General features: G+C 45.9%; 1 protein-coding gene across 4 annotated transcripts in view; it reads left to right on the top strand.

Moving 5' to 3' along the window:
* The first annotated feature begins 517 nt into the window (after positions 1–517).
* The window catches only part of MBOAT1 (membrane bound glycerophospholipid O-acyltransferase 1), a 52,343-nt gene continuing 28,230 nt past the window's right edge, over positions 518–24,630 (top strand). For all 4 annotated transcript variants that reach the window (XM_071552952.1, XM_071552954.1, XM_071552955.1 and 1 more), the window contains exons 1-4: positions 518–651; positions 19,422–19,567; positions 20,129–20,206; positions 23,933–24,028. In XM_071552952.1, coding sequence (XP_071409053.1) covers positions 562–651; positions 19,422–19,567; positions 20,129–20,206; positions 23,933–24,028 — 410 coding nt within the window. In that variant the 5' untranslated portion in view covers positions 518–561. The remainder of the gene's footprint in view (positions 652–19,421; positions 19,568–20,128; positions 20,207–23,932; positions 24,029–24,630) is intronic.

Below are 24,630 nucleotides of genomic sequence, written 5' to 3' on the forward strand. Positions count from 1 at the left end.
AGCCCCTTTTTAATGGCCATATTGCACTTACAAGATAAACATATCGCTTAAAAGGTCACTACTCCTTTCCTCAGTTTTTTCTCCTGTGAAGGGAAAGTCACTGTTTCCCCAAATCACAGGCATCTTAGTCTCCAGCAAATGTGAGCTCTGTTCAGATGATTGGCAGTTCTCCATAAAAACGTTAGTGCTTCTCAGAGCAATGGCTGAAAAAAAAGCCCGTTAAATAAATGAAATTAAATAAAATAATAATTAAAAATAAGGAGAAAAACTGAAAAAACTTCTTACGACTGTTTTGGCTGTGACAGCTGTTTGGCGCTGCGGGTGAAGGACAAGTTTGTGGTTTTGGGAGGACCCGGGGCTGGGGAGCTGCGCTGCGGTGGCTGCAGGTGCGCCCAGCGCGGACACCCTGCCGGGCACACCGGGCGGCGACAGATGGAGCTGCGGGCACGGCCAGGGCTCCCTCCCCGCTCCCCGCCCACGGAGCCGCCCCGGTCCCGCCCCGCGGAGCGCCCCGGGGCCCGGAGCGGAGCGGGCGCGGTGCGGAGCGCGCAGGGATGCGGCATGGCCGAGCCAGCCGGCGCCCCGCACCGCACCACCGGCTCCACCCTGCTGCACCCGCTCAGCGCGCTGCTGGGCATCCCGCTGGACCAGGTGAGGCGTCTGCGGGCCGGGCAGCATCCCCCAGGCGGCATCACGGGCCGGGCAGCTTCTCCCGGGCAGCATCCCGGGCCGGGCACCATCCCCCGGGGCTATCCCAGGCCGGGCAGCTTCTCCCGGGCAGCATCCCGGGCCGGGCACCATCCCCCGGGGCGCATCACGGGCCGGGCAGCATCCCGCTGAGGGTATCCCAGGCCGGGCAGCATCCCACCGGAGGCATCTCGCGCTGTCCCGCGTGGCAGAGGGGCTGCCACTCCTCGTGTGCGCCCCGCGGGCAGCGCGGACACGCCGTCCCCGCGGAGGGAGCGCGTTTGGGGGAGTCGGGACGAGCCGCGCCGCTCTGCAGGGCGGGCGGCATGCTGTCACCCGGGAAGCCCTTCATTTTTCCCGGCAATGCCTGGAGCTCTTCCTGCTCTCGCAAGAAGGCGCTGCGGGATGCTGCGGGATGCTGCGGGAAGCTGCGGGATGCTGTGGGATGCTGCGGGATGCTGCGGGTCACGGCGCGGGGCTGGTGCGGCGGCGGGAACCGCGTGGGGACGGGCGGGTTGCCCTGGAAGGAATCCCTATGTCCAGGCACCGCTTTTGTGGCTGCAGCACTATAGAAGGCAGGCTCAGAAATCACTTCCAGCCTGGTCCAGGTGCCTGATGGAATTGCAAGACGCGTGTACGGAGACAGGCAAAACACACACGCAAGTGGTCCTGTGGGCGGGCAAGTTTGAGCTAAATCCTTAATTAGATTTTGGCTACGGTGGTGTTTTCTAATTCTTTATAGTCTCCTCGTTAAACTGACCCCTAACAGGCAGGAAACATTGCTGTCCCCCACCGACACCTTTTGTTGTCTCCCAAGCCTGCACGCACCTGCTGCCTCCCTGCATTCCTTCACTGATGAGGAAGTGAGGTCTGAGTGTTTGTGATAACCAGAACAAGCCTCCACGAAACTGCGAGGAGGTTAAACTGGGCTCTGGGAAACCAGGGCAGCAGAGGTGCACTTGGTAAAACAAACACAAGGTGAAATTTGTTTGCTTTCTTCTGTTTGCAGAGTGACTGGTGCTGGGTGTCATTTTTTACTACTGTTTGGTTTTCAAGTTGAGTAAGGAATGTGTCATTTTATAGATTAAATCCCTTCATCTAACCACGCCAGTTTTCCCCTTTTTTGACACAAAACAGGTTTTCTGTTAAAAAAAAAAAAGCAAGAAAAGAGATCTGTTGCTCAATGCTAAAATAATCAAACAATAAAGACCTATAATTATCTGTGGGCTATTAATTTAGGAGAAGGCACATGAATAGTGATAGCTTTTTTTTTTTGAGGTATTCCATGCCATGATTGATGAATACAGGAACAGCAAAGGAACCAGGAACAGCAAAGGTTTACTGTTCCAGCTTGTTTGTGGTGCCACAGCATACACAGAGGGTTAGGATGACTCAGTTATCAGACAATGAACTCTGACAGACCATGGTTTTTCTTTCTAAGCTTTCAAAAACTTGCCCTTCCATTCAGCCAAGGGGATGCAGAGCTGATGTTGTCCATGGAGAAAATTCTCCTTATGGTTTTCCATGTCTGAGGATGCCCCAGTGTGTCTGGTTCCATCCTGTGTTTGTCCCAGGGCCCCAGTCTCATGGCTGCTGATGGGGGGCCCTTTTGTGTCTGGTGATTTGCATCTTGAGCCCTCACCAGCAGGTGGGGGGCCCGTGCTCTGGGGTTGCCAGTTGTGTCTGGGCTGTGCCAGGGTGTGCACCAGTGTGGGTGCTGTCCATGCTAAGGACCCTGTTGGCTCCAGCAGCGTGGAGCAGGGAGGGGCCAGGAGGAACCCCCACCTTGCTGGGTTCATCACAGAGATGTGGCACAGCTGTGCTGAAATGCAGCCCCCTCACCTGAGGATCCATCCACTTAATAGCCATCAATCACTGTAAATAATCTCCTCTTGCCCCATTGCAATGTGCTGCACCATGCCAAGCATCAGAGGTCTCTGCTGCCCTGAAACAGGGAACCCCCAGGTCACTGCAGGGAACCAGTGCCACCCACCACTGTCCTCTCAAATCCTGAGAGTCTCAACACTGACCTGCAGTGGTAATACCTTCAGGGACAAAATAAAAACATTTTCACACAGCATTTCCTCCAGGTAGGTGGGTTACTTTCCTCATTAGAGTGAGAGAAGGATTTTTGCTGGGGGGAAAGTTCACTCCCTTGCTCCTCTAGACAGAACAGAGCTCTGTTTTCCTGGGTATGAATCCCAGGTGGAGCAGGGCTGGTTTTGTGTGAGTCCCTCATTGCAGGAACTCTGTTTTCCTAGATATGAATCCCAGGTGGAGCAGGGGCTGGTTTTGTGTGAGTCCCTCATTGCAGGACCTCTGTTTTCATAGATATGAATCCCAGGTGGAGCAGGGACTGGTTTTGTGTGAATCCCTCATTGCAGGAACTCTATTTTCCTGGGTATGAATCCCAGGTGGAGCAGGGACTGGTTTTGTGTGAATCCCTCATTGCAGGAACTCTATTTTCCTGGGTATGAATCCCAGGTGGAGCAGGGACTGGTTTTGTGTGAATCCCTCATTGCAGGAACTCTGTTTTCCTGGGTATGAATCCCAGGTGGAGCAGGGCTGGTTTTTATGAGTCCCTCATTGCAGGAACTCTGTTTTCCTGGGTATGAATCCCAGGTGGAGCAGGGCTGGTTTTTATGAGTCCCTTATTGCAGGACCTCTGTTTTCCTAGATATGAATCCCAGGTGGAGCAGGGGCTGGTTTTGTGTGAGTCCCTCATTGCAGGACCTCTGTTTTCATAGATATGAATCCCAGGTGGAGCAGGGACTGGTTTTGTGTGAATCCCTCATTGCAGGAACTCTCTTTTCCTGGGTATGAATCCCAGGTGGAGCAGGGCTGGTTTTGTGTGAGTCCCTCATTGCAGGAACTCTGTTTTCCTGGGTATGAATCCCAGGTGGAGCAGGGACTGGTTTTGTGTGAGTCCCTCATTGCAGGACCTCTGTTTTCCTGGGTATGAATCCCAGGTGGAGCAGGGACTGGTTTTGTGTGAATCCCTCATTGCAGGAACTCTGTTTTCCTGGGTATGAATCCCAGGTGGAGCAGGGCTGGTTTTTATGAGTCCCTTATTGCAGGAACTCTGTTTTCCTGGGTATGAATCCCAGGTGGAGCAGGGCTGGTTTTTATGAGTCCCTTATTGCAGGAACTCTGTTTTCCTGGGTATGAATCCCAGGTGGAGCAGGGCTGGTTTTTATGAGTCCCTTATTGCAGGACCTCTGTTTTCCTAGATATGAATCCCAGGTGGAGCAGGGACTGGTTTTGTGTGAGTCCCTCATTGCAGGAACTCTGTTTTCCTGGGTATGAATCCCAGGTGGAGCAGGGGCTGGTTTGTATGAGTCCCTCATTGCAGGAACTCTGTTTTCCTGGGTATGAATCCCAGGTGGAGCAGGGGCTGGTTTGTATGAGTCCCTCATTGCAGGAACACTGTTTTCCTGGGTATGAATCCCAGGTGGAGCAGGGGCTGGTTTTTGAGTCCCTTGTTGCAGTTGCCAGGCTTTCTGTGCCCTCTCTGGTGGGTGGGCTGCAGCAGGGGATCTATCTCTTGTTTTTCCCTGTGTGTTCTCATCGTTGTGCTCAGCCTGTTGGATGGTGACAGTCCCAACCTCCCTCTGCTCCATGTGGCTGGCAGTGCCCCATGGCTGGCCCTGAACCTTCAAAAATGCCATTAAGTGCCTGGAGAGTGAGAGGCAAAGGTGCAGAGGTGAAGTTTAGACCCTCCTGTCACTGTGGTGTGTGAAGGCCACCTGTGTCTGCCTTGTGGTCAGTGCACAGAGAACTTGTCCCTTGTTTTACAAACATGGTTTGCCATGAGGGAGACTTCAGTCTATGAATAAGACCAGAAAAAATGCAGAGCTGAAGGTCTGAATAAATGAAAGTTGTCATCACCACCCTTCCATAGCAGGGGCAGAAAAGGCTGTATTGATGTAGGTGGGAAATGCTTTGTCATCTGTGAAGCAGCTGTTGTGTCACCCACTGTGGGAATCATGGATGAATGTGGAAGTGCCATTTTTCACACTGGTGGTTTTGGTTATTTTTTAAAGAATTCCAGCTTAGCTTTAGAAGCAGAGGGTGCTGTTCCTGTCTGCACTGAGTACCTGGCAGGCTGCTCACAGTCTGGTCAGCAGACAGTTCCCTGCATGAGAACATAACTGTGTTTTCTGCTTTGGATGCTAAAATAATCCTGAGGTCTCAGTGTGTATTTGCATGTCTTTGTAATGGAGGATTTATCTTTGAATTTAGCATTGAAATATTATTTTTTAAGAAGTGCTATATTTGGTAACAAGATTAATGAGCTTGAAAGAGGATGAAAAGACTCTGTCTGTTCGATTCATTCTCATCTCCCAGGAAGGCAGACTTTGAAGTTGGGCTGACTTGTGTTCTAAAAATACCTGGCTAGGGCCATGGCAAACCCTCAGCAGCATTTGGAAAAGAGTTTTGGGGTGGTTTTTATCTCTTTATCACGTGTGTTCCAAATCACTGAGGCTGGAATGTCATCCCTCCAATGTGCTTATCCAGTGACTTTTGCAAAGTGTATAATTTTTTGTTTTACATGCCCTCAATCACCAGTTTTGGGGTAGAATTCTCTATTATAAATCAGTGAGATATGGGAAGTTCAACATTGAACTTTGAATAGTGTTATTTTTGTTAACAAGGTGAGTGTGTATATAAATACAGCAAAGAAATAAATATAACGTTTGAAGCTGTGTTGAAATTTAATTTAATGAAGCTGTTTATCCATCTGTACTTTTCCCAGGCCTTCCTAAACTGAAAGCACCTCTAGAGGTAACTCAAGGTCAAAGGGTTACAAGTTTCCCTTCTCAAGGTTGTTTTGTGCAACTCTTGATTTGTCAGATTACCTGGTGCCTTAGAAGCAGCAGCTCCAGTGCAAATGCTCAACTGCTGTACAACAAACTTTACTTTTTGACAGCCCTTCCACTGTGTTGGACAGGACCAACTTTGAGAACTTCCAGGGAAATGTTTCTCTGTTCAATGAGACTCTCAAAAACTGTGTGAATGTCTCCTCATGTTTGTATCAGAGGGGGTTTAACTTCAGTGTTTTCATTGCCAAAGCCAGTTGGGTTTCCCTAAAGAGGAGAAAAACGTTCATTTAAACTTAATTTTGGATGCTTTGGCTGCTGGTTGGAGGCTTTTCATTTTAATTCTTTCACTGTAAGTCATCTGCATATTAATGTTTTGGCAGAAAAAACACTGGACAGGCCTCTGAGTTTTGGGGTAGTTGAAGTATTAAAGTTCTTTTCCCACCATTCCTGGAGTTTGAATAACTCTCTGATCAAAACATGCTGGTTAAAATAGAAAGAATTAAAAAATATGTATCTTTTTTTTTCCTTTTACAAAAAAATTGTATGTGTTCCCATGCCAAAATCAGGGATGGTTTTGTGAACCTTCACATTTTTCTGCTCTTTTGGTGTCCATTTTCAGTTTTACTTCTTCACTTTCTGCTTTAGCTGGTCAGCAGATCTGTTGGTTTGAAGCCTCTTTGTGTGACTTTTCTAATCCACTTTTTGGGCAGTGGAAAACCAAATTGAAAAGTGGCTTTCAAGGAACTCAATGAACTTTAGGCTGTGAACTTTGAGGCTCCTTTCATGGTTGTCAGTAGAGGCATTAAAAGATGGGATGCTGAGGAAGAAAAGTAATTTGTTACAGAGTGAAGTGGGATAACTGAAGATGGGAGTCCATTAAAGACTGAAGTGGGATTAATATCACATTTTTAACTGAATAAAGGTGCTCCCCAGCAGTGACAACCACTGTCCATGTTTGGCATGAGTTATTCTACATTTCAGTTTCCTGATGCCACTAATCTTACAACAGAGAATTTGACATTTTCATTTTAAGTTGCAGCAATATTTGTCCTATTTAATACCTCCCTGCCTGACACCCTCAACTGCAAAAAATAAAGCTCTGTGAACTTATTTGAGAAACAGTAGGGGAAAAATGAAATTTGAGATCAACATCCTAATACACATTTATAGAGAAATACAACTTACATTGCCAAAACCAGCTTTAATTTTGGTATTTTCTGACTTTTGAGTACCCAGATTGTGTAAAACTGTTGCCTTTAAAAGAAACCATTAGGGTTTTACTGCAATGCAATGAAGGACATAGCACTTGATTTAAAGAATCAACTTTCTGACCCTGTTTTGGGTCCCCAGTTAGACAAGTGCCAGTGAGGAGGGCAGTTCATGGTGCATTCATTGCAAATCCTCTCTCTGATGTGTTGGAAGGCCCAAGATTGTCTTCCTGAGACAGTCCTGGGACAGGCTATGGTGCCTTGCAAAGCTTCAGGCTGTCTCCAAAGCATTTCTTTGTGGTCAGGTCAACTCTTACTAACAATTGAAGTCATCCATGTTTTCCTCTGCTTTGGAAATGTGCTGCCTTTTCCAACGTGTTCTCCCCCAGTTTGGCACTGCAGTCTTGAACCTCATGCTTGATGTCTTGATGCTGTGAGTGTAAATATTTCCACACCCCTTATGCCTTGAAAACAAAGCCTGTCCTATTAAGTTTTTAATTTGGCAAGGGGCAAAAGTGCAACTGGAATCAGCTGCTTACAATTTCTCCCTTTTTAAGCACTTTCCTTCTCATTTGTATCAAACAAAAATCTGGAAAAATAAACCTTGGAGGGCTGTGTCAAGTTTGCTGAACCTTTCTCTGGGCATTAATCACACCAGCACTGATTTAGGGAAAATGCAGAGTGTTGGTGAAGGTTCTTGGGCTGCAGGCACTGAGCACAGAGCTGGCTCTGTGCTGCCAGGGGAGCCCCTGGTGCTCAGGATTTCCTGCCAGGCTGGCACAGTGTGGAATGCCCTGCCTGCTCCTTGGCTCCTGGTACAGGTCACAAGAGCGGGCACTCAGCAATAGGACAAGGGGGCACGATGGGCTCAAGCTCTGCCAGGGGGAATTGAAGTTGGAGAGCAGAAAAAACTTCTTTGCAGAGAGAGTGCTCAGGGATTGGAATGGGCTGCCCAGAGAGGGGGTGGATTCCCCATCCCTGGAGGTTTTTAGTCTGAGCTTGGCTGTGGCACTGAGTGCCATGATCTGGTAAAGGGACTGGAGTTGGACCAAGGGTTGGATTTGTTGATCTGGGAGGTCTTTCCAACCCAATCCATTCTATGATTGGGGCATCCTTGCCAGCTGCAAGTGGTGCTGCTGATCTCGGGGCAGGGGTGGCTGCAGCCTGGGCCTGGCATTGCTGCAGAGGCAAATCCAGCCTTTTGTACTTGCCCAAAACCAGGTAAAAATTCCGATGTCTGTGGGCTGTGTTTCAATCTGGAGTAAAACAATCCCTCTGTATGTCACCCAGTAGTTACAGGTAACCCTGAGGGTCTCCTGGATGCTTGGCTGGTGTGGTGAGGCTGGTTAGGGAGTGATCCCAAAACTCAATCTTGCTTATAGAAGTACAGCCTGATGCAAAAATGTTTACTGTCCTTTATTAGCAGTGGTGGGAGTCTTGATGTTCACATGTAGTCTGGATCAGGTGTATGCTTTGGGAAGGAATCTCTTGCCTGTCCCCACTTGGCACACTTTGCACATGAAGTGGCCCTGGAGCATCCCCACGGGGTTGTTTTCTGGGAATGTGAAGGCAAGGGATGTGCCCCAGGAACCTGCAGGGCTTCAGCTGTCAAGGGACACACAGCACTGGAGTTCAGCTCCTCTGAACTGAGACTCCCATGAATGAGGGGTCCTCCCCCTGAGCTGCTTTGCTCTTCAGACCCCTCTTTGCTGCACCACAGCCCTTGGTGAGCTGGTCAGAGAGGAATTCTCTGACCTTCCCCTGGAGGTTTCTTCAGAGCTTGGCACTGCTCAGGCTTGTTTGGTCACTTCTGAATGGGAGGAATCCAGTTCTGCTCAGCAGGGTCAGCCAGTCCTGCCCCTGCCAAGGGAGAGAACAGCAAAGGGAACCCCTCGGGGTGGTCCTTCCCCACCCAGGATTGCATCAATCACCCTTCTTGTGGCCTTGATTGGAAATGTTCATTTTCACCAGGCCTCTTTTTTTCCAGCCTTAAGTTAAAAGCACTTTCAACTGCTTTTGGAAAGTTGTAGGTGAGCACAGAAGCAAAACCAGAAGCACAAGCAATAGTCTAAATGGTTTTCTGGAATTTATTTTGGGAGGGATCTACTTACAGTATGTTGCATCCTTAATGGAGTTTGGGCTCATGGTAAGAAGATTCCAGCCTTTAAAATAATAATCTTAAGAATGTGAGGAGAAAACCTTGTGAATGTGTTTTGGAATGAAATGTGTTGAAACATTTAAAAATTCCCCATGAATTTTTTCTCATTAATTTTTTCTCAATAATTCCTCTACGTGTTGGTAAAATACCTGAATGAAAAATAACTTTAAAACCAAAACTGAAGGTGTTACCCAGACAGTTTTACCAGCCTGGAATGTCTTAATTTGTGGTTTCTGATTCAAGTGCAGTGTGGCACAGCTGTGCAGGTAGGACAGGAATGGGGAGGGCAGAATGACCCAAGACATTTGAGGACCCCCCACTCCCAACATGTTTGGAATAACTTCCATATTTGTTTTCATACTCACGTGTTGGTTTTAAGTAAACCTTTTTATTTTTTTAATCGACCACTGAGGAGAATGGTTTTAATAATTAACTCTTACATCAGCTGGAATGATACTATAAACTGGTGAAAGTTGGTTTTTTCCTGTTATCAGTGTGAGGGAGTGTTAAAGAAAGTACATTGTTGACTTTGTTTATCTTAGCAGTGCACACACAGAGGGCAGGTTCCAATCCCTGACTCCTTTGCTGTGCCTGAAGTGTTTATACCAGCAAATTCCAGCTGACAGATCAATAATTTAGTTATTCTGGAGAGAGTTTGAAACTCACTTTGCTCCCTCACAGGCAGAGTTCATGTAGTCTGACACTTGTGTTGGTGTTTCTCAGGATGTTTTGCCAACTCTGCTGCATTGGAGGTGAAAACAAAGTGCAGGCAAAAGATCTGGAGACCCTGAGAAGTTAAAGGGCTTTTTTTTGAATTAAACCCAGTTTCTGAGGGCAGTGTTGTGTATCCACAGTGAGTTGTAGGCACTGTGAGCACCCACAGCTGTTCCTGCCTTTGTGTCTATGTTTGTGCTCATCCTGATTCTCTGGAGGCAGAAATTGGGGGCTGTAGTTGCCACAGCAACACAAACACAGCACTCAGTGCATGGGAGGGTTTTCCCTGTTTTATACAAGTATGTTGAAAGTGTAGGGACGTTGCTGTGAAATACGAGAGAGGAAGTTTTATATTTGTATTTTAATTCTGTGTTACCTTTATTACCCCTTCTCTGGTTGGGTCTTAGTTCCTAATTTTCAAACCCAACATCACATGGGCTCAGCAGTTTGGAAAAAGGAGGTTTCAGAGATCTTCTGATGATGATAATCAGTTAATTAGGTGAGGAATACAACAAAGAATCGTCCCAGGGCAGAGGGAAATGAGTGACATAATTATGTTGCTGTCCCATTGTAGTTGCTCTTGTCAATCAAAAGGTGACTGTAACTGTTCTTTGCCATGAAACCAGAATGAAAATATGAACTAGGTAAAAGAGAAATTCCAAGATAAGCTTATTTTCTTAAACATGCAAAAGCAAAGTGAAGGAACTGGAGGGTTTACTTTGGAAATGTGACTTTTAGGAGGGATCGTGGTGAAAATACACATGAGCAGCATGAAAGAAACAGATCCAGGGCTTAGAATAATAGTATTGGAATTTAGAATCAACTAAACTGAGTTAGAACTAGTTCATTAACTGGAATTAATGAACTTAGAATTCATCTTGGGTTGAAAGGGGCTTTGAAGATCATCCAGCATCAACCTCTCATGGCTTGGAACCTTCCCCTGGACCAGGTTACTCAGAACCCAGGTGGGCTTGAACACCTCCAAGGGAAGGGGGTACCTCTTCTCTCCTGCCTCCCAGTGTTTCTCCATGTGCAGAATAAAATGTGATAATGTTGAAAGCCAACAGATGCAACAACGATCAAAATTAAGGTGTTTTTAATGCAGTCCAGACCTGGCTGTGAAGTCCCTTTCACCAGGAGGTGCTGAGGCCAAGAACTTGGGTAAGAACTTGGCCAGAGCCAGTGTGGACTGGCATGCTCATATAAAAACATGAGTTCCTAGAGTGAGGGTGGCTTAAAAGAAAAAGCTTTTGCAAGTACCTGTTCTTTCTCTGGCCCCTTTCAGGGCCTGTCCCCTCTGCTGGCACTGGTTTCTGCCAGCTCTGCCTCTGGTGCTGCTGCTGTTTCAGGAGCCCAGGTCGCTGCTGGCAGTCCCAGGCATGGCCCCTTCCACTGCAGTGGGTGGCTCTTGGTTCCATGGAGGGTTTATTGCTCGAGTTTCTTCCCATGGTGGTGCTGCAGGAAGCCCCAGATCCCTGTGGGGAAGATCAGCCAACACCCAGCAGAGGTCCCTTCTCCAACATCCACTTTGCAGCAGCCCAGCTGCCCTTCTGTTTATTAGTTTATAGAAAAAGTGCCTGACTCCTTGTATGATTTGCAGTGTAGCTCCCTGGGGCTTATCCTCTTTTCTGTTCTGATTTTGAACTGCTGGGGGGTTTTTGGCCATATCCTGAGCACTTCCCCTCTGTTAGTTCATACTTCATCTCTTCAATGCCATGTTTGGTGGGTTTGTGCTCTGCAGGTCCTCGTTGGAGGGGCTGTGCCAGCAGGTGTCTGGAGGAGTCTGCCTTCATCCTCTGATGGGCTTCTGACCTCCTGAGCACTCCTGTCATCTCTCTGTTTATCCACCACACATTTTATGTGCACCTTTACCTCACTTGCTCAGATACCTGCTGGCTTCTCTTTTTTTTATTATATTTTTTCTAGCCTGGATAAAATTGAGTCAGGTTTTAAATTATTATTATTACAGGGAAAATGGATTCTGTATCTGCCTTCTCTTTGTCCTTTTCCTCTGACACTTCTCCTTTTGGGCAGAGTGATGTACCAGTCCAGCTTAGAAGGCCCCAGATGGCAATTGTGCCTGTTCCCTGTGCCCAAGGGAATGTCTTTGCTATTCCTTGGGCTTTCCTGTCTGACAGAGAGTGCTCTCCTTTATTTGCTGCAGGTGAAACTCCTGCCTCGATGCCCTGGAGGGGCTTCAGACACTCCCTGGGCACTCAGGGCCCTGCTCAGCTGTTTGAGCTGCTCTACCCTGGCCTGTGGAAAGCCTGGAAATACATTTGGAAATACCTTTTCCGAGCCAGCTCTGCAGATCATACAATGCCCTACTTCTTTTAAAGCATGTTTTTTTTAGGCTTTAGTGTAAAGGGCTGGTTTGAAAGGGAAGTGATAATTGTTTATGCAACTTAAAGGATTGTGGAATTCCTTTTCCCTGGCTGTGTTGGAATTCTTGGGGTGTTTCAAGAAGAGTTCACTTGGAGTTTCTGGAAGTTTGTTGTTGTACTTTGTTTCTTGGATAATAAGTTGCCTCTCACTGCATAGTAGGAGCATCACTGTAATAATTTTAAAATGTAAAAGAATTTTTCTCTTTTTTTCCCAGCTGTTGAAGAGGAAAAAATGGGATTTATTCCCTTTGCCCAACAAAAGCAAGTCATGTTTCTGCTATTGCTGAGTCATAAACATGGCAAAGAATACAAAAATATGACACTGTGTTTAAGGCATATAAATGTGAGTTTTTTCCTCCTGATATTGCAGTTATCTCTGGAAAACATCAGAGTTAGAACCCAAAGTTGTTGTACTGCATGTAAATATAACTGTGCAACTCTAATGAGGGGATATGGAAAGAAGGATTTAATGAAGCAAAGAAATTAAATATTTTTTCCTCCAAGATAGTGTAGTGCAAATAAAACCATACCAAAATCCAAGTATCTCTTTATTTTTTATTTTTTGCCTTTATTTATTCACCAGCTGAGCCTTGCTCATGCCATGTGTTTTCCTGTTAGTTTTTGTTTTGATTTGGTTGCTAAGTTTGAAAACTAGGAAATGGTTTTGTTTTGGTTTGGAGTTTTTCCTATTTTTTGTATTCCAAGGGACAACCCCTGAAATTCCTTCGCTTTCTTGAAAGATCCTGATGGTTTCCAGAGATGTTATTTTAGTGACAGCTGAGATGTTTGGCTTGTGCCAAGTCCTGAGCATTTGGCATCTCTAAGTTCCTTGTTTTCAGTAGTGCCTGAAGTTGAGTTCCCAAAATCAGAAGTGCCCCAAGCTTTGGCTCCCAGAGATATTTGCTGTGGATTAAGGTGCTTGTAACAGGCATAAATAACCAGCTGGGGCCACATTCTAGTCTTTTTTTGTGGCTCAAGATCCAAAAAAAAAAGAGCATATGAAGCAAGTGTGCTGCAAATTGTGAGCAGAAATAAGGAAGGATAAAAACCCACAACAGGATATTGTCACTGTACACGTTTTATTGGGGGCTCCTCTTCCTGCCACAGCTCTGAGGGGAGTAAAAATAGGTCTGCAACCCACAGGAATGAAGGTTAAACTTGCCATGTATTAAAAACAGAGCAATAATTTTACTGTAGGAAAGAACAGTGTTTATGGCTGTGAAATCTCAGTATCTGGAGCTGGCAGTTCTCATTCTACATGGTCAGTGATACAGCTGAGGAATGAAACAAAACACTTGTGCTTGAATTAAAAAAAGACATACACAGCTGTTTGGAAATAGGCAAAAATGAAGAAAAAAGCTGTAAGAGCTGTCTGGAAAATCTGCTGGGCAGCAGAACCAGAGGCCTCAGTGAAACTGGGAGACTGAAAGCAATGGCAGAACAGAAAGTTTTCCCTATTTATGGAAGCAAAAAGAGTTTTACTTATGGACACTTCTGTTTGCAAATATAATTGCCAACATATAAACTGACCTTCCCAATCAAAGAAATGGTTCTGACTGATGTTTGCTGCTAAGAAAGTGGTTGTGCACATGTTTCCTCCCCTTGTGCCACGCTGCTGCTTTTCTCATGTGAGATCCTCCCAGTTCTGCATCTGCACAGGTTGAGCTGACTGAAAATTAGCTAAAAAAAAATATTCTCAGCAGATTCACTGCAGATTTTCCCTGGCCCTTACTGGTGGCTCCCCAAAACTTTGTGTTTCCTTTTCTGCCTGTGAAGGGTGGCTGGGAATATTTTCTCTTCCCCTTTCAACAAATTGCATCGTTGCAAAGGGTGTGGTGGCCCCTTATTTTTGTTGGAGTGTGGGAGAACAACAGAGATGGACCCTAAAATTATATATTTTTAAGCTCATCTGCTTGAAAAGAATTTCTTTGTTCTTCCTTGTGTCTACAAATGCTGTCACTGTGTGTTTTGGTGATACAAAACTGCTTGGGCAGAGAAGAGGAGAGGAAGAACTGAGGTTTGTAGCACCTGCTTGGGGGAGCAGGAAACAAGAGTGTGTTTGACTTTACACCCCTGGATTAAGAACTTTGTTGCACTAAAACTCATCTATTCCTAGAGACATGTGAAAATGCTAATTTGCCATTCTCCTGATTGGCACTTTCTTTTTTTTGTTGGGTTGGTTTTGGTTTTTTCTCCCCAGTTCTGTTTCAGGCACTTGAAATGGGTTTGTGGTGACTTTGTGTCAAACCAAATATTGGATTGTGGGGAACTGTGGGCCAGTTTTGGAAACTTTATTTCTCACAACTAAATGAAGTCCAGTTTCACAAAATAGAGCTTTGGTTTTGCTTCTGGTGAAGTTAATACATGTAGTATAAACACTGCTCGTGGTTGTAAGTCTGAAATGGACATTTCTGCATCTGAACTTACTCATTTAATTGACTTCTATAGTAGAAATACCTGATTTGGACTTTTATTTTAAGATTTGATGAATTACAACCTAAAAGTGCCCCCACTGAAATGAGTAGGAATTTAGATGGACTACCTCAGGTACCAGGATGAGTATCATAGAATGGATTGGGTTGGAAAAGACCTCCAAGATCATCGAGTCCAACCCTTGGTCCAACTCCAGTCCCTTTACCAGATCATGGCACTCAGTGCCACGGCCAATCTGTGTTTAAAAATCTCTAGGGATGGGGAATCCACCCCCTCTCTGGGCAGCCCATTCCAAGGCCTGAGCACTCTCTCTGCAAAGAATTTTTTTCTGATCTCCAACTTCAATTTCCCCTGGCAGAGCTTGAGCCCATCGTGCCCCCTTGTCCTATTGCTGAGTGCCTGGGAGAAGAGACCAACCCCCACCTGGCCAGAACTTCCCTTCAGGCAGTTCCAGACAGTGCTGAGGTCACCTCTGAGCCTCCTCTTCTCCAGGCTGAACACCCCCAGCTCCCTCAGCCTCTCCCCACAGCACTTGTGCTCCAGTCCCTTCTCCAGCCTCGTTGCTCTTCTCTGGCCCCGCTCCAGCCCCTCAATCTCTTTCCTGAACTGAGGGGCCCAGAACTGAACACAACACTCAAGGTGTGGCCTCCCCAAGGCAGAGTCCAGGGGAAGGGTCACTGCCCTGGGCCTGCTGGTCACGCTATTTTTGATACAGGCCAGGATCCCCTTGGCCTTCTTGGCCACCTGGGCACACTGGTGGCTCCTGTTGAGCTTCCTGTCCCTCAGTCCCCCCAGGTCCCTCTGCCTGGCTGCTCTCCAGCCACTCTGCCCAGCCTGGAGCACTGCAGGGGTTGGGGTGGCCAAAGGGCAGGACCTGCACTTGGCCTTGTTGAACTCCATCCCATTGGAATCAGCCCATCTCTCCAGTCTCTCCAGATCCCTCTGCAGAGCCCTCCTGCCTTCCAGCAGCTCGACACTCCCTCCCAACTTGGTGTCATCAGCAAATTTGCTGCTGATGGACTCAATCCCCTCATCTAAATCATCAATAAAGATGTTGAATAGGACAGATAAAACCTACTCTTTCTCTAGCAGAGTCCTTGCAGGATTTTTAAAGCATGTCCTAATACAGTAACTTTTACAGTGCTCTTGTTTTAAGTTCCTGTGAGCACGACTGAGCATTTCAATACAGGATGTTCCAGATTTTCTGTGTCTAAAGGCCTAATAAAGTGTTACATAATCCCATTGCAATGTCTGAAAAGTTTAGTCTTTGATCAAGCCACTAATTCCAAGGCTAATGAGCTAAATTTAGCCCAGTGCTGACAGTTTCTGGAGTGGGGGGAAAAAAGCCCAACTTTCTTTTGGCTTAGAATAACTTGTGAGGTTGGCACTTTTTCCTCCTTACTGATATTTGTTTCTTTCTGTTGTGTCCACTTGGGATATCCCTGGGATAATGTGAACAAAACTGCTCTGCTTGTTTTGGGCTGTGTTTTTAAAGACCACTGACATTTTCCTATAGAAAAGGAACTGAAAATAGGAATTGCACAGAGATTGCAACAGCAAGAATGGGGCAAGTTATTCAGTTGTGCCAGTTCCCATTCTAGGGAAGGATTGCATATTTAATTTTGAAATTGCTGGATGTGTGCAGGCACAGGGCTGTCATCTGGCCTGGAAGTTAAGCTGGTTTCTGAACTGGGGCTTTAGAAATATTGCTGTAAGGACCCTGCTATTCCTACATTTGTGCAACTCCCTCTGGTCTTTGGGGAGATAATTGACTCTGAAGCCACAGAGAGACTTGCTGCAGAGTGGATGGGTGTGCAAACATTTGTCTGTACTGTCTTTCTTCCTTGGATTTGGAATAAATCAGCTGTGTACTCCTCAGAGTGCAAAGGTGCTTGACTTGCTGTTCTGTTGTAATTTTTTAAGAACTAAACCTTTCAATCTGGGGGAGCAAACAGGTCTGGGTTGTTGCTGCTGCTGCTTTGAAGTTATTTACTGAGGAACACAGACCCAGAAACTGGACTGAAATCTGGAGGAGTCATTGCTTGAGGCTGGTCTGGATTTGGTCTAATGGGACCTGTCTTGGTCCTGCTTCCTTTTTGTTGCTGCCCCACAGTCTGTGGTGGGTGAGGTGACACTTGTGGAGTGAGAGTGTTGTAGGTCAGGCTGTGACAACTTAGTGCTGCTTCTGCAGAGCACAATAATCTTCAATTAGTCACACATATATACTTTTCTCTCTTTCCCATGAGAGAAATTCTATATTTACCCTTTGCTTCTGTCACCTCAAAATCTTCCATAGGGCTCCTACAACTCAAGGCCAGAGAAATGAGTTGTTTCTGTGTAATACTGGAGGTGTGACTGGTCAGCAGTGTAGTCACTCTCCTGTTCCTTTGTGGAAACCAAAATTCTTGCAGTGGGGAATTTGACATGGTTTCTATGATGTTCCCCTCCTTTTTGGGGGTGTTTGTCCCCTCCCTGTGTAGGGCAAAGTGATCTCTGCAGAGAATATTTGTCCTTACAGTTCATAAAAATAGTCTGGGAGATCAAAATATTTTGAATAATTTCAGTAAGTATCAGATATCTTTGAGATCTGATTAAAGGCTTTTCCATCTCTCATTCTTAACACACCCATTTTAAATATCACAATCTGGGTGTTATGAAATGCTGTCACAACAGCAGGTCTGTTTATCAACATCAAAGTAGAAATGTCTCCAGCAAAGTGAACTTAAACATGTTGTTTGCCAGGTGTCTTGGGTTTTATGCACAAAACAATCTTAAACATGGAAAAAAAATTATTGCCCTTGTGTAGTTCTTGCTTTATTCTTTGGAAGAAAGACACCAGTCCTGGAAGATGGGGCTGATCTCTGGCCAAATGGAATTTTTTGTTATGGCATCCACTTCCCAAAATGCAACCCAGGCCCTGCTGGACTCCACAGACAGTGGTTTGACTTGAGGAGTTGTCATTGCTGTCAGGAGTTTCTATTAACATGACTCCTTGTGCTTTTACACGTACTGAAAGCAGCTGTTGGTGAATAGAAGGGACATTCTGATTTCCCAGGTCAAAGCCTTGGAGCAGCCCCCCAAACTAATGCTCAGCAGCTCATTAGTGGGTGGCAGCAAACACAGAGTGTCTCAACCATGAGCTAGAACTTCACCTTACACTGAGCCACCCTGGGAAGCCTCTGCTCTTACACTTTCTTTCCTTCAGCAGCTGAATCACAGATTTAAAGCCAAGGACAAGCCAGCAGTGGGACTGCTTGGAGTGATCTTTGGAGTGAGGGAATTACAGCATCAATAGGAATTTTGCTTACAGAGGGCTGTCTGGTTTGTGTAATGGACTTAATTGCCATTTGGAGTGTGGAGAGAACTGCCTGGTCAATTTGTTGTATCCTCCGAGATGTTTGGAAAGTGAGGTCAGTTTTTCTGGTAGTAAAAAGGAGGAAAAATGTAGTAGAGGAAAAACAAAGTGTTTTTGTGGTCAAAACAGAATGCAGGATATTTCTTTCTGATATTTAACTATAAAGAAAAGGTTTAAAGCACTAAAATAAGGGGCTGTGCTTGTACTTGCTATGTCTTCCTAGAGTGTGATCTGGTAACTCTCAAATGCACATTGCCCCTTTTTTAAATGGGCACATTTGTAGTTGCAAGACTTATGTGGGGAGGGCAAGTGGAACTTCCTCAAGTGGCTGATTTGTAGCCTACTTTGGCCTACAGCAAGCAGTGACCAAGAAACCAAATGATATTGTCTCTCCTCTAAAAAACTAAAATTCAGCATACCTAAGTATTTAGATTATTGCAGTATTCTGTTGCATGGGTGCCTGCCTGACTGAGATAAAGCAACTCCAGCAGTGAAGCCAACAAACCTCTAATCAGAGGGAGTTTCATGGACAGCACCATGCTGGTTATGGTCCACCAGAATAAAACCACTTGGGGGCTGCAGCATCTTGTTAAACACTTTGTAAGTGTTTCTGACAGGAATCCTGGCTGAGTCCAACCACCTCTGGACAACCAGCATGTCAGAGCATTTCCAAGTAAGATACATCATCCTGTCCTGCACTGAGAGCTTTGGATAATCCTCTAATCCAGGTGGTTGCCTAAATGTTGCAGCCTATTTAGTTTTGCTTGGTCTGGGATGACTTGCTGCTGTAGAGCTCAGGGCAAATTTATTTTCTTTTATTTCTTTTAAAGAAAGGACTGCAACTGAATAAATGAATTGAACTCCAGCTGTCTGGGGTCCAGGCTGGGCTTAAGGATGTAATATCCTAATGCTGTGTTTGCTCTGTTAGAGACAGCTCCTGAGCTCTGTTTTCCTTCTGACTTTGGGATCTGTTTTTGCTGAGGCTGTTGATGACAAGGTGACTTGAAGAAGGCAGCGTGATGTCCTTTTTGCTCTGAGGACACTGAAGCTGTTGCTTGTCCTTGTGTCTGGTAAGAGCAGCCTCCAGTCATGTGCTGTTTGCCCTCTGCACATCCTGTGCTGCCCCTGCCACTGCTGCCTCCCTACAGTGGGGCCAGACTGATTCCCACATGCAGCAGCCAAAGAGCCACGGAGAAACTTGTTCCTTTAGCTGTCTGCTTGATGGTGGAGCAAAGTTGTTTTCCTTGCACTCTTGAATCACAAAAAATGGTGAGTTGGAAGGTCTGTGTGGAGTGGAAGAATTCGGCTCAGGCAGCTGTCCAGTTACTGATGGTTGTGAACAGCATGACACAGGATTGTTGAGTTTGTCCTTGTGTTGGGATCAGAGTCAGGCACTGGGGTGATGCTCCAGAGTCCCAGTTGGCTTCGTGGCCTCTGCCTCCCACCAGGAGGGCAGGGAAGGGTCAGGCTGGCAGCAGAGCCTGCTCTGGGGAGAGGGAGGATGCCCAGAGCCCTTCCATGCCTCCCCCTTCCCTGAGTTTCTGGTGGCTCCAGGCTTGTTCAATCCCTTCTGTGCTTGGCCGAGAGGAGAGAGCCTCCTTCCCCTCCTCCTGCAGGAATCCCAACAGCTTTTTGTTTGGTTTGGTTTGTCTTTCCCAGATCAATTTTGTGGCCTGCCAGCTGTTTGCTCTTCTGGCTGCGTTTTGGTTCCGGATTTACCTGAGTCCCAGCCACGCCAGCTCTGCTGTTCGCCACGCCTTTGCCACCCTCTTTGGGATATACTTTGCTGTCTTCTGCTTTGGCTGGTGAGTATTTGGTCACCATGTAGGCAAGGCTTGGGTAAAAATATTTTAAACTTCATATTGTCTTTTCTATACTGTGTCTTTTTAGTCTTAAGGCACTTAAAGTTACCCTAAAACCAAAACGAAACCTGACCCGCATAACCATTTCAAACACTCAAAGTAAAATGAGTCATGAGAGTATTTTTCAAGTGAAGTGTTTGATTTTAATTTGTGGTGTTTGTTTTGGAAGTCAAAGCCATGCCAGTCTGCTGTTAAGTTACCCCTTTTGGAAAAGATGTATCCAAATTGAATGTGCACTTGGACCCAGCCTGCTCTTTGTCTCAGTGAAACACAGGGGCAATATCTTGTCAATAAGTATCAGTCTGTGTTGGATATTCAGGCTGTAAAGATGTTATTGGGGTATTCCATGTTTCCTGGACCCCTGATATGACATCACATGTATGTAATTTGCATGGGAAAATATTCCCTTGCTCTGAACTGCCAGAACTTCCAGGTAACAGAAATGAACTGCCAGAACTTCCAGGTAACAGAAATGATCTAAACACTCCTTTTGTTGTCTTCAAGGTATTCCATTCATCTTTTTGTCCTGGTGATGATGAACTATGGCATTATGAATATGGCCAGTATTCCCAACATCCACAGGTGAGCTGGTATGGCTGGAATTTCCCTCTGTCACTTCTCTGTTCTCAGGGGGAAGCACTGGGGGTTTTAGAAGCACCTTCTCTTCTTTCCTGCTTTTCTTTCCCAGTCACTTGTAGTAGCTTTGTTCATCCAGTTACAGGATCAGCTGTCATCTCAATTTGTGGTTTTTTGCATTGATGTATTGCATTTTCCTAAGAAATTGCTGCCCTCAAAAGTTGACTTTTGCAGTCTCAGTGATTTATGGCCAAGCCTCTGGTGTCTTAAACATAATGAAGTCATGTTCTCCTTGGCCTTGTATTCTTGAGGATTGCACTTGGTAATCCTTTTTTATGTGTTTTCCCCCTTGCTGTTTGGCCTTTGGTTATTTTCCACTTATTCTTGAGTTAGGTAGTTCAAACAAGGTCACTGTGGCAGCTTAACTTAGTGATCCATGAAGTGAAGTCTTGGATTTGGTGCTGGGCTTTGAGCTGGAAAAAGCAGAAGTACCAGAACTGTCAGTGCTTCAAGTAGAAGCTTATGGTATCATTAGAGCTCTCCAGCAGGGTACTCATCTTTTCCCTAGAAAAATGCCTTGGGGGAAGGAAGACACGTGAGACTCCTGAAATGCTTTGTCCAATGAGTGCCCTCCTGGCCAAACAAGAAGTGCTTTCATATGAAAATTAAAACAATATGATTGTTATGTCATCTTCTGTCATCTACTAAGGTGAACTCCTCTACTCAGTCACTAAACCTTCCCATGTGGGTACCCCACTCTCTTGAGAGAATTCAGCACCAGGGAGTTCTTAGAATTATTTAGGTGGGGCTGTTCACGTCCCATCAGTCTGCACAAATAGGAATTTTTATTTGTAAAACTGCTACTTCATAGCTGGTGGTTCTTCACTCCCTTCCCTTTTGCTGGTCTGGTTAACACTGGTTGGGCTTGGGTGTGGTACAGGTGAGTTCTGGCTCTGCTCTGTGTGGCTGTTTCTGTACCTGAATGCTCAGAATCCACATCAGGCTGGGCTGGGGAATGCAAACCCTTTCTTCACTTGTCCTCAGGGCCAGGGCTGTGTGAGGATCTGATGGTCAGGGAATCATCTTGCTTTCTTTTCACTCACTTCCTGAGGAGACCCCTCTCTAATATCTAAATGGGAACCCCACTTGGGATATTTCTGAGATTATTTAGGAATGTGAACTATAAACAGCAAGCCTGTCTAGAGCAGTCACTGCTGCACACTTTGCACCAGCAAGATGGAAATTAGGATGCTTTTCCACCCCCTCACAGAGTGCAAATCCCAGAAGTGGAAAAAAAATTAGTAATTGGACAATGTTTGATAAAGAAATGCCATCCAGGGACCAAAATAAAAAGATACTAAAGCCCTGCAAGTCACCTGAGGGAAATGCAGGAGTTAGTGATTGTGGATCAGAGGAATCAAGTCTACAGAGGGAATCAGCCAATAGTTATTTACATCTTCCTAGATAGGTTGAGCTGGTGATGGGGAAAGGAAACACTTCAACAGGAATCCCCCTCACTCCTCCTGTTCAGCTGATCAGTCACAATGGGAAAAATAACTGTATACTGCAACCCAAACTAAGCTGGTTCTCATCATGTCACCCACTGCTGTGAGACAGCCAAGTATTGACTTGATTCCATGTGAAATGTCAATCCAACACACTGGAAAACCTCAGGAGGTCTGGGAGGATTGGATTAGGACATTTCCACTGTATTCCACGAGCCAGGGCAGTGTGACTCAAAGTGCATCCACATTATTAATTTTGGTAGAATATCAGTGTATTCAGACTGCTTGAGCAGTGCCCCTTTAAGGTCTGGGCCTGTTCATACAGGGACCTGTAAAAGCACATAATCCTTCCTAGTGGGGCTTCAAGACTTTGCTTTTTTTTCCCCCCTCTGAAAAATACAGTGGAAGAGAACAAGTGAACTAAATGCCATGATTTAACCTTCATGCTCCCTCTCTGGTGAGGCTGCCAGCCCTCAAGGCCTGTAAATGGACAATTTAATCCAGATCAGAACTGCTCCCAGCTGCAGCAGCAGTTCAGTGCATCTCTCTCTGCTTCCCCCCTTTCAGTCTCAGTGCTTTACACTTAAGCATCGAGGCTTGTTGTAGATCCTTCATCCTGTCCATCACCATTGCATGTCTGAGCTGGGGGACTTGCCTTTGGAGGGGTGTTTGCCACCCTCTTAGATGAGAGGGAGTCCAAAGACCTTGTTGAGGCAGGGCTGGATTCCTGACCCAGATAAAACAAGATGAATTCTGCTCTGAATCTCCTGAAGAATCTGCTGTGTCCTCTGTCTGCCTTTCATCCAGCTGTTTGCTGTGGGCCTTGTGACCTGCAGGTTGGCTTGTAATCCATCACTGTCATTCACACTGCAGATTTTTAGTTCCCAGGGAGGTGAAACTCAATTCTTTTAAAACCAGCCATAATTTGACAAAAGTCTGGCTCTTTTTTCACTGTCTGCTGAGCGATCCTGTTGTCTGATTTCACCTTTAGTTCTCCCTGTGGCTGATCCTCTGATGGGTCTGGGGGGGATCCTGCTTGGCCATGTGTGCCCACCAGCCTCCTGTGGCTGGGCATTCCTGGGCATGTGGGATGTGCCTTCTCATTCTGCAGCCTGTTGGTCTTTGCATCTTCTGCTACAGGGGACACCAGCAGACCCTGTGCTGGCTCCAAGCCTTTCATTCTGGTGTCCCACTCTCCACTGCTTCATGTGTCAGTCTGTTTCCAAACATCATCTCCCCATGTCCTCTTTCTTGCTCACATAAATATGGGGAGAAGTTCCTTGTGTGCAGGGCTGCCTCTGTCCTTGCAGGCACTGCAGCATTTCCAGGCTTCAGACTGTTCAGCTCCTCAGATAGAAAGAGTTCTGCTACTGCCCTGCCTGTTTGTTTGTTTTTTGCTTTTTGGGGTTTTTTTTGCTATCATCCTGTAAAACAAAGAATGGATTTGTCACACTCTGCTTAAGGAAATGCTTCTTTGTTGGACACAGTGATCTTACAGGTCAGCCTGAATGGTTCTATAATTCTTCTGGAATCAGAGAATCGTAGAATGAACTGAGTTGAAAGAGACCTTCAAGATCATCAACTCCAACCCTTGATACACCACCAGTGTGATCACCAGATCATGGCACTCAGTGCCACATCCTGTCACATCTTAAACACCTCCAGGGATGGAGAATCCACTCCCTTTCTGGGCAGCCCATCCCAATGCCTGAGCACTCTCTCAAAGATGGTGTGTTTCAGCATGTAGAGCTGAAAAGGTTAAGCTGTGTGTCATTATCTGCCTTTAAATCAGAGAGAAAATACCTTAAACTTGAAATATTTTAGTCTCTGCTAGATCTGAGGAAAATTTGTAAATAAAGGACATTTACAGATAAAGTCAGTGGATAACTTCAGTGTTACCCATATGGTATCATCTGATTTCAAATACCTTAGTTGGACAAAAACTTCAAAATAAGACATGAAAGTGACAACTCTGAAACTGAAATGTGCAACTGGAATTGATCCTATTTCTTCTTGTGTTTTTTTCCCCCACCACCAGAGAGAAGAGGCATCTTTGTAATATTCCAGCTGGGTACACCTACTCATCAGACCTCTTTGAAAACTTCTTCCAGGTCTTGTAGCACAACTTCAGACTTGGGAACAATCTAATTTAAAAAGCCAGAATTAGCCCAAACTCGGTGTAGTTCTCGCTGGTACTTGTGTTTTAAACTGTGTGTTGTGTTTTCAGGTACTCCTTTGTGGTGGCCATGGGATACCTCACTCTGTGCCACATAAGCAGAATATACATATTTCATTATGGGATTCTCACGACAGACTTTTCTGGGTGAGTGAGTCTGCAAGCTGGTTCCTCTTTCAATTAACATGAATTAATTAATAACTTTTATGTTATCTGTTGAGCACCTGCAATTTTGTTTCCATTAAGCTTTTTTCAATTCTTTTGTTGTGGTTTTTTGGGTTTGGTTTTTTTTCCTTTTTTTTAAAGGAAGGAATGAAGACTATGTGATTGTTTTGCACTGACTCTGTTTCTGCTGCTTTCTTGTGAGGGGCTGTCTGGTTAGGAAGGCAGAGCTTGGTTAGCCAGACTCCCACCCAGAGCAGCCTGAGGGGGGGATGCACAGTCTCTTGCTGGAGCTGGAGCAGAGCTGTAGCCCTGGGGGGGGTGGCATGGCTGGTGCTCTGCTCCCTTGGGATGGGAGATGGGCTGTTTTCCTCCCAGCTCTATCATCCTTTCCCCATCCTGATTTATCTGGAAGCCCCAGCTGGGAAGGTGTTTCCCACCCCAGGCACTCCAGTGGGCAGCAAGGCAGGACTTGGGCAGGGGATCAGTTCCTGTGGGATGTGGGAGCTGGTTGAGTAACTCAGACAGAGAGACAAGAGATCAGGTTTGCCTGTTGGCACCATTTTTATGGGTTCTCTCATGGGAAC

The sequence above is a fragment of the Pithys albifrons genome, chromosome 4, assembly GCF_047495875.1.
Source record: "Pithys albifrons albifrons isolate INPA30051 chromosome 4, PitAlb_v1, whole genome shotgun sequence".
Taxonomy (NCBI): domain Eukaryota; kingdom Metazoa; phylum Chordata; class Aves; order Passeriformes; family Thamnophilidae; genus Pithys; species Pithys albifrons.